The sequence below is a fragment of the Olea europaea genome, unplaced genomic scaffold (assembly GCF_002742605.1).
Source record: "Olea europaea var. sylvestris unplaced genomic scaffold, O_europaea_v1 scaffold1395, whole genome shotgun sequence".
Classification (NCBI taxonomy): Eukaryota; Viridiplantae; Streptophyta; class Magnoliopsida; order Lamiales; family Oleaceae; genus Olea; species Olea europaea.
In genome coordinates this window covers 139,841-149,928 of record NW_019231471.1, presented here as the reverse complement: position 1 = coordinate 149,928, position 10,088 = coordinate 139,841, and the positions used below count along the sequence as shown (strand labels likewise).

General features: G+C 35.3%; 2 protein-coding genes and 1 non-coding gene across 3 annotated transcripts in view; 2 read left to right on the top strand and 1 right to left on the bottom strand.

Moving 5' to 3' along the window:
• LOC111375641 (type IV inositol polyphosphate 5-phosphatase 7-like) overlaps nt 1–191 on the top strand; it is a 3,870-nt gene extending 3,679 nt beyond the window's left edge. The window contains exon 8 of the mRNA XM_022998498.1: nt 121–191. Coding sequence (XP_022854266.1) covers nt 121–191 — 71 coding nt within the window. The remainder of the gene's footprint in view (nt 1–120) is intronic.
• Nucleotides 192–376: 185 nt separating this feature from the next.
• Nucleotides 377–458, bottom strand: TRNAS-AGA. Its single transcript has one exon. It is a non-coding gene; the product is annotated as a tRNA-Ser (tRNA).
• An 8,900-nt stretch (nt 459–9,358) lies between these two features.
• LOC111375645 lies at nt 9,359–10,082 on the top strand. The gene has a single exon (XM_022998501.1). It carries the CDS (start codon nt 9,738–9,740, stop codon nt 10,062–10,064), a length of 327 nt encoding a protein of 108 aa, XP_022854269.1. The 5' UTR covers nt 9,359–9,737; the 3' UTR covers nt 10,065–10,082.
• The last annotated feature ends 6 nt before the right edge of the window (nt 10,083–10,088 follow it).

Sequence of the window (10,088 nt, the reverse complement as noted above, 5' to 3'; positions counted from 1 at the left end):
GAAGAGAAGTGAGAATTTGATATGCACTCTCTAATATTGCCAATGATTTCACTGAAAAGTGGTAATATTGGGAAGATAGCTCTCATGTATTGTTGTCTGCTTTTTCTTTTGTCTGTAAAGATTACAAAAGCATAAAACAGGTTGCAGAGCTTGATAGATTCACTTTTCTACTTATGGTTACTTATAATTAAAATAAGTTTTCCTTTTTAAGCACGAGATAAAACAAATATGTGATTTGAGCACTGGAATACAATAAAAACAACATTATTTTTAATCTTTAAATTTGGTCCGACTAAGAAATGAGGCAAGCTTGACATGTTCCTAATATTAACTATGATTGGAGAACTAATACAGGATTGATAACATGTAAAAAATACGTGAACGGCAGGATTCGAACCTGCGCGGGCAGAGCCCACATGATTTCTAGTCATGCCCGATAACCACTCCGGCACGTCCACGGTCCTGTCTGTTTGTTAACTAAATTTATTTATGTTTAATTAATGAGATCTCAAACTTTACAAATTTCTTAGTTCCCACAACCATTAACCACTTACACATCACTCACTTTTATCATATTGTTATTTTAGGAACTTACACACAAATTCAATTATTCAAACAAAATATATAAATAATGTAAGTTACTTTCAAAAGAAGAAGAAATTGACGGAATTAAAATATTAACGACGAATCTCCATTTCACCTTTTGATTTCTTAAAGATCACTTCATGTGAAAAAAATTTAAATACAAAACACCATCAGACAGTGCTGGAACCATCTCTAGGATCCAATATGGATAAAACTTACACTCAATTTGCATAACAATTTATGAATGGATCATAAATTTAATCAAAATCAATCATTAATTTCAATCGCATTTATAACTACTCCCTCCATATCATAAAGATAGACTTGCTTTATTTTTTTCTTTTGTCCTAAATTACAAGCAACTTTCCTTGTTAAGAATATAGTTGATTTTTTTTTTTTAATATCTCTATTTAATGAGCCTTTTTATCAACAAATGTGAATTACTTCTATTTAAATAATTATTTAATGTACGAATATATGAGCAAAAATATTAGAGAAAATTATATTTTCGATTATGTTAATTACATTTTTTTAATCTGCATAAAAATGGAAATAAGCCTATCTTTTTATGACAGAAGAAATATTACTCATTATTGTCCACATATTTCATGAGACTCGTCTAATAAAATCATTTATAAAATTTTCAAATAGACACTTAATTACAAGTTTTTTTTTCCCAAACAATACAATATTATAATAATATTAAAAAAGTTAAATTTGTTGAAATTATTCCCTAAGGGATAATATTGGAATAACAATACAAAAAAATTAATGAAAAATCGAACAATATAAATTTGCTATTATGTAGAACAAATTCACTTCAATTAAATCAAACACAAATGCACAAGTTTCTTGTAGCAAGCATACCCACAAACAATTTCGAACATAGCTCCAAACCATCTAGTTGTGACAACATATTTAAAAAATAATATAAGGGAGACATCACCTTTTTCGGTCGTCATATTGACAGTTAGTAAGACTCTGGTTGAACTGTAATGAAGTTCAATTTAAAATAAAATGAAATTTTGTTTAAACATGAAGTTTTACTAAAGCTTAGTTGAACCCACTTTTCAACTTATATGCTTGAAAAATAGGCACGAATCCACGATGGAGAAGGATCATCACCTTGATCCTCAACAGCGGTACAAACGGTGCCAAAGACAAGAACATGGATAGGGGAGATCGGAACAACAATGTGAAAATGAGTATACAGAGCAACAAGATGAGCAGCTTCGAACATAATGGCGAAAAGAGAAACCAATAGTCCTTACTTCTTCGACTCACAAACATTTAGTTCAATATATAGGACTCAAGAAGGGCATATCAAAGTTCTGGAGAGGTTCTCAAAGAGGTCTCAAATTCTCCAAGTACCGAAAATTATCGACTAGCAGTTCTTGAGGCTAATATAAGCACGTTCGTTTTGCCACATCAATGTGATGTTGAGTCAGTTTTCATTGTTGTTGGAGGAGAGTCCCATTTAAATACAAGTTTAGTGAAGACTAGACAACATTGAATAATAATAAAAGACGAAAATAAGTTAAAATTTTGTCCATTTAATCTTCGGTTCTATTTAGCAGGGTCGGTCCTGTGTTTGTCCGGACCCGAGACAAAGTCCAAAAATTAGGCTCCCCAAAATTAAAGTAAATTCCAAATTAAACGATATATTATGCAAAATATTGCCAACTTAAAACTTAACATTTGAACAACAAACAAATATTTCAATCATCTCACAATTAATGAAAAACTATTTTCCTTTTTCTTCTTCTAATATTTAAAAAAAAAAAAAAACTTTTCAGCAAAAATAGGCCCCCTATGGTCTGGGCCTTGAGGCACAGGCCTCATTTGCCTGGCCACAGGACCGGCTCTGCTATTTAGAACTAAATATCAACATGCTCTTAATCCATGAATCGTGTCTAGGTATAGCTTTAAACCTATGTCATATGATAGGACTCTCATCTATCTTACTATATAATCAAGAAATGTTAGTGTTTTGAAGAAACAGGAACCAAAACCTATGTCAAGCAAAACCAGAGGAAATCGTTCAACTTGTGGCATGGAGATGTACTCAGGTTCCTAGAGGCTCAGCTGAGTATTTTTAATTTTTTAGTAAATGGTCACAATGAAAAGTTGTATATTTGGAGGGCCTATCGCCATTATCGCCTCTCAGAACTCAAATTTGCAATTAGCTCAATTTGGAATCAAAGCTTGGAATAACAAGATATTTTTCCTTGCTGGTAAGACACTACAAAAAACAAACATATTATTCATGTTTGTTCAGCATTACACTGATAGTTTCCTTGGGGATTTAACTCTTTTCAAGGTTAAGATTTTAAGAATAAGCAGTTGAAATTCTTATAATCTTGTCTAGGCCAAAGCAACATATAATATCAAATTGAGTCGAAAAGCAAAAGAGTTCTACGTAAGAGGTAGACGAGATATTTAGAAGCCAAGATTAGTCTTAATTTATGTGGTCCTGAAGTATATCAGAAGAGGAAAAGAAATAGGTGGCTTCTATTTTAGATTTTGTTGGGTTAAATGTTAGGTTTTGTGACTCAAATATGGTTAGGAGTCATATAAAATTGTGTATTTGATTTTTACTTAGAAAGGAAGATTGTATCCAAGTTGAATAAGGAAAGGAAATCATCTTTTGGTTGAAGTTCTATGCACAATTGGAACATAATTTAACAGATTTTCTTACCTTTTAGGACTCTTCTAGGGTTTATAATATGGCTTATAAATAAAAGGCTCATCTATCAATTTTGTTTAAACTTTATGCTGTTCTATAATTTTTTTTCATATTGTCAGTTAATATACATCGTTGCTCTGCGATTAACTCTCTTTGCCTTTCTTTACTTTTAATCTTGTTTCTTATTGTGATCTTTATTACTTCAAATTGTTGTTATTAATCTCATTCACTACAATCTCTCAGGGTCCAACAAGTGGTATTAGAGCTAGGCTTCAGGTTCTTCATAAATTGATTGAGATTTTTTTAGAGATAGCTATATTGAAATATGATGTTCTGCTGTTGGATCGCAATATAAGGTTTTCTTTGTGTCAAGTAAAGACGAGGGCTATTTTGGCGTAGTTGAATTTGGACGATGTGCTGCTGAGTTTTGAGAAGATGACAGCTGATTGAACAATGAAGGGGTCAGAAGGCTTTATAGCAGATCCATCTTCATTTATCCAACAATATTCTGCAGGATATCTTGAAGGAGAAAATAGCGGCTGCTTTGTGGTTGAAATTGAAACAGTTTTGCATGAATAACAGTCTCACGAGCAAACTAGCTTTAAAGCAAAAATTGTATTCCCATCGCATGGCTGAATGATTGTAATTGGAGGACCAAATTGTCGTGTTCAAGGAAATAGTTGCAGATCTGGAGATGTTGGAGGTTAAGTATGATGAAGAGGATCTGACCTTGATTCCATTGTGTTCGATGCCTGGCTCTTACGCATCGTTTCGGAACACCATTTTTGTATAGTCGAGATATTTTGACTATAGACGATGTCTATGATGTTTTATACTCAAAAGAGAAGTTGAAGTCTTTGGTTGGAGCTAAATTGAGGGATGAAAAAGCTCTTGTCTCTCATGGTGGTTGATGGAGGGTAGATCGAAGAATAATAACAATTTGTTTTGCTTCTACTGCAAACGTAAGAGACAAATTCGAAAGGATTGCGATAAGTTGCAGGTTAAAAGTGATTTAGCTGCATATCATGGAGTGTAACCTTTGATTTAGACAAAACAAATATAGTTGAGAACTTTTCAAACAACGAAGATGTAATGTTGATCGTGGTATCTGACGTGAAATCTAGGCTTGACGAGGAATGGACTCTCGATTCGGGATGTTCACATCATATGTATTTCAATCGAAATTTCTTTTAGACATATGAGGCTGTTCAGCAATGTGGAGTTATAATGGGAAACAATCAGTCTTGTCGTATTGTTGGGATTGGTCGAGTCAAAGTTAGGCTGTGAGATAGGACTGTCAGAATAATTGATCAGGTTAGACATGTTCCAGGCCTGAAAAGGAATTTCATCTTGCTTAGTACTTTAGATGCAAAAGGGTAAAAATTCTCTAGTGGAGGTGGAGACTTAAAGATCCGAAAGGGTGTCCGGTTGTACTAGAGGGACGGAGAATGTCTCAGTTGTATATCTTGCAGGGGAGCGCAGAACTAGTTAATAGACATTTGGACAAGTTCAGCACCATGGTGGATATTTAGTTTGGTACAATACCTCTTATGACGGGCTTTGGGTAGGTTCAAAACATTGCTAGGGAGTGTTGGTGATTCCGCTTTACAACCAATTTCAGTGGCTGTACTGTGTTTAGTTCTAGGGTTGGATCCATTAAGCGTAGATACTGTGGTGCTAGTGATGTCTGCAACGCTTTTTGGGACGTTGAAGGTGACAATTCTAGCAATGTGCCTTTTGTTCATACATTTTGTATATTTTCTGCTACAGGGTGTGCTTCGACCCTATTTGGTAAACATTAATTTCTTGGTGGAATTTTGGGAATTTGGGAGTAGGGTTCAAGTGTCGCTTATGGACGCCATGCAGAGGACGATGGTTTCTATGGAGAGATTTGGTTACTTTGTTGGGGAAATTGGCCTTTTCATTTCGATGCAAATGAATTTATTTCTCAAGTGGAGAAATTTTGTGGAGCTCTGTTCATTGTACCAAAATTTGAGTCAAGTGAAGATTATTAGGTTTTGTGACTCAAATATGGTTAAGAGTTTTGTGTATTTGATTTTTACTTGAAAATGAAGATTGTATCCAAGTTGAATAAGGAAAGGAAATCATCTCTCGGTTGAAGTTCTATGTGCAGTTGTAACTTAATATTAACAGATTTTCTTACATTTTTGAACTCTTCTAAGGTTTGGAACGTGACTTATAAATACAAGGCTCTCTTCCAATTTATTTAAGCATTATTGTTGTGTCTGTAATTTCCTTTCATATTGTCAGTTAATATACATCATTTCTCAGGATTAACTCTCTTTGTTTTTCTTTACTTTTAATCCTATTTCTTGTTGTGATCTCCACTACTTCATATTGCATCATTAATCTCATTCATTACAATCCCTTCGGATCCAACATTAAAAACATGGAAAAAGTGGCCATCAAATGTAATTATCCTGTTAAATAACTCTATAATAAAAAAAAGTAGAGCTTGAGCAAATAAGACCAAGGAACTTCAACTTTTTGGGATTGTTCTTGCGCTGCGGGGATTTTAACTCTTTCTGAGATATTGTCCAAAGGGAAATTACAAGATTTCAGGCATTTAAAGATCAGAATGCAAAAATCATGTTGGAAAATTTGTTATTCAGAATTCAGGTGTTAATTCAATTATTAATAATATTACTATTAATATAAAATAATTCGATCCTATTTCAATTCATCCCAATTTTATTCTAAACCCTAGATCAAGATCCGTCTCTCCTCTCTCACCACTCGCCATCACTGGCGCCGCTATAAGAAAATCAGCGCCTTCTGCAAAAGGCGCGAAGACGACCTGAGCGACACCGTCCTCAAGAGGTCCCCAAGAACATCGCTGTTGTGAGGATCTCCACCTAAGGTACGCCATGCGAAGATGTTGATGGTGTTGGTGGCGATGGACGATGTTGATGGTCTTGGTCTTGGTCTTGGTGGTGGCAACCAGTTTTGCAGGTGAGGTGTTGGGGGCGGTGGACGATGGTGGTGGTGTTGATCATATTGGTGGCAGTTGTTCAGATCGAAGATGTGCGGTAACAGTTTTGCAGGTGAGGTGTTGATGTTTGCGCCCCCACTTTTCCTCTGCAAAGAAGATGTGCTGCGCCACTGCTTGTGGTGGTATGTACAATGGTGTTGTTGGTACTATGTGCGGTGCCTCTGGCAGTGTTGGTGCTATGGTATTGGTGGTGGTAATGGAGTGGTGGTGGTGCGGTGTTGGGGTAGTGGTGATGTTGGTGGTTTTTTGTTGTTGTTGGAATGGTGGTGGATGGTGTTTTGGTTGTGTCGAGGGAATTGGGTCGTTATTGGAACTGGTGGTGGTGGTGATAGTGTCGACCGCGAGATGGTGGTCGGTAGCAGTGACACGGTGAAGATGGTGGAAAGTGGCAGTGGAGGTGGTGGTGGTATGTAATGTGACCAACTATTTGTCCCGTGACTGACTATTTGATTACTCGTGATCTTAAAATTTGATAATTGTGACCAACAAATTCGAAAATATGTGATCGATAGATAAACTGTGACTTATAAATTTTTCATCTGTGATCAATGAAATAAACTGTGACCTGTAAAATTTTTGACTTGTGACCTCGAAATAATTTAAATTCAAGATTTTAGGATTTTCACATCATATTTACTATTTGGCTAGCCCATTATGGACATACAAATTGTGGACATTCTAATTGAGTCACATATACCGTTTGACATCCATTTTTATCCAAAATGCATTTTTTCCGTCATGTCAACGTGGGACCTACACACTATTGTTTATTGTTATTTGAATTCAAATGGTATAAAATTCCAACTTTACCCTTTGTACTTATAAAAAATCAGAAAATTCAAGATTTTAGGATTTTCACATCATATTTACTATTTGGCTAGCCCATTATGGACATACAAATTGTGGACATTCTAATTGAGTCACATATACCGTTTGACATCCATTTTTATCCAAAATGCATTTTTTCCGTCATGTCAACGTGGGACCTACACACTATTGTTTATTGTTATTTGAATTCAAATGGTATAAAATTCCAACTTTACCCTTTGTACTTATAAAAAATCAGAACAAGTCAAATTGTGCCTAAAATCTATTGAAATGGCAGTTTATGGAAAAGATACAGCCGTTGTCTCTGGGTACTTCACATGCGGTGTCATACAAATAATTGCTAATGGTCCAATAATTAATTTTTGGCCAAAATTAATGGCTCCCAAACACTCTTCAATAGTTCAACCTTGTCGAACTGAGCCTTTTTTTTTTTTTTTGCTGAAATTCTATATATATTTTTTCAAAGGTATTTGACACGGGCCAAAAAGCCCATGTTAGTGATCAACACAAGCCAATACTAAAAAATGAGGCTTGGCCTGAGCCTTTGCTTGATTCCAATGACCTATGAGCCGAGCAGGCTCGAACTTTTTTTTGATAGTCACGGGCCGCTTGAGCCAACTAGTCGAATTGACATCCCTAGTCTTGATTGTCAAATTCTACACCAAAGTTGAAGTTGCTTTCCTAGATCAGTTGTTGAACTAATATCTAAATGAATAATTTTGTTCAACAAGGAGCACTAATTTTGTTCCTTGGTTGAAATGTAGAGCACAAGAGAGGAAATTTGTTGAATAGTTAGACAAGTAGATAAGAACACATTAATTACTCTATATACAAAGTTGACAAGCAAGGAGAAGGATATAGATACCAGAACTTTAAACAAAAAGAACACTCTTTATTTTAAACTACATGCATATATGTCTGCATGACCAATGTTGCTTCCCAATTATCTCCTCGACTTGCATTTTTACTCGCGTCATCATTGTAAAAGCAATTTTAGCAACGATTAAAAAGGTTTTATCCAATAAATAGATTATTCACGCTTTAATAACCTAAGTTTTAGATGAAGTAATATGTTACACTATCATCACAGAATGGTCAAATTTCGTTGCCTAACATATTAAAATCTTAGATAATGTATTTAATTGTTCAATTGTTGCTTCATTTCTACTTGACTTTTGTATTCAAAATGTTATCATCGAAGTTCAGCAAACATAATAAATCGCAATAAATGGTAACATGGGGCCGTTTGACAAGCAATGATGCTAACATCATGGTTAATATCCGCTAGTGAGAAATACTCAATAATTTCATGGAGGCCAACAACCACATTTGACATTACGTATGCATTTTGAAAATTAAGCGTGTTTATATATATAGTAAATCTTGGACTTCAAAATTCAAAAGAGATATCTTAGTTTAGCATTCAAAGCTGGTTAGAATTTTCCCTTCTTCTTCTTCTTTATTATTATTATTATTATTTTTTTTTTTTGCCTGTATCCTTAAGAATTCTCAACCCACCGGCCAAAACCACCCACTCACATATACAAATTCAACTAGTTAAATGTTACAAAAGACTAATTATACTATACATTTTTCCTTGGATTGCGATTCGAATTTATTGGAAGGTCGACGAGCGCACATCAAAGTGATTTTTAGAAGTATTACAGGAATACTTTGATAAATTTGCACATGTATTAGATTGTCTTAATATTTCATCCAATATAAAGGGTGTTAAGATGAAGCTCCTTCTATTTTATTTTTTTAATTTTTTGTATAAGCAGAAAGCAAAGAGGAATGAGTCAAAATAAGAAAATAGTGTGATCTTTCTTTTACTTAGGTATAGTGAAATCGTGCAACGACATTGAGTAGAGATTAGGAATGACAAGTGGACGAGTTTGGAATGGAAATGGCCTCAATCCCCGTTTATTATTTTTATCACGAATATAATTCAATGTTTGAAATGGGACGGGGTGAGGTGGGGTGAGGAGCATGATCCCCCATCCCCAGTTTGAGGTTGATTTCTTAGCCTCATTCCAGTCTCCGTCCCTTCCCTATCCTCGATTAACTCGGAGATTCTCTGTCTTGTTGCTATCCTTAGAAGATATAGCTTTCGCATTGAGAATAAATCTAAATAAATTGAGTGTTATCACTTGCGTAACCAATACTTAACACAAGTTATTGACCCAAATTAACAACTTATACCATTCCTCCTTCAAATTCAATTGAATACTCCTTCCCCATTTCTCTCTCCATCCTTTTTCAACTGTTCGATCTATATATACACTCCCCACCTCTCACCATAATTGAATTAAGCTTCAAATACAATCCCATCTCTCTTTCCTCTCAAGCCCTCCTCTTATACATAATGGTCTTAGATGTTCCACACTAGCCATCACCCATAGGATTACACGAGCCTCGTCCTCTCCTCTTGTATAGGTTGGCAAAAGTTTCTTGATCACGTGAAACATAACTATTTCTGTTTGATCCCATGTTATTTCAGTGAATCATACATTTATAAGATATATCCAATCGTTCTTTAGGACGTTTGCAAGTTGTTCTTAATTTTTCTGCTAATTTAGACAGGTGCAATTAGAGTGCAGGAAATTAATTCGAACCAGGACAACCATGAGCAGTGGAAACGGAACAAAATTCGATCTCAAGTTGAGTTTATCTCCCCCAAGGCCAAATATTCGAGTCGACTCCCCGCCTGGATCAAAAACAATGTCACCGCGCTCATGTGTCTCATCAGAAGAGTACTGTAAGAGCCCCAAGGCCACATCCATGGTTCTGGTGGGTTGCCCTCAATGCCTCATGTACATCATGCTATCAGAAGAGGACCCAAGATGCCCCAAATGCAAGACCACTGTTTTGCTTCATGTCATCCATGAACAAAACACTGCCACCAAGAATACAAGCTACTCTTCAAAATCTTCCCTTGAGTTTCCCAAATGAAAGTCTGTTGCCTGCATGGTGCTA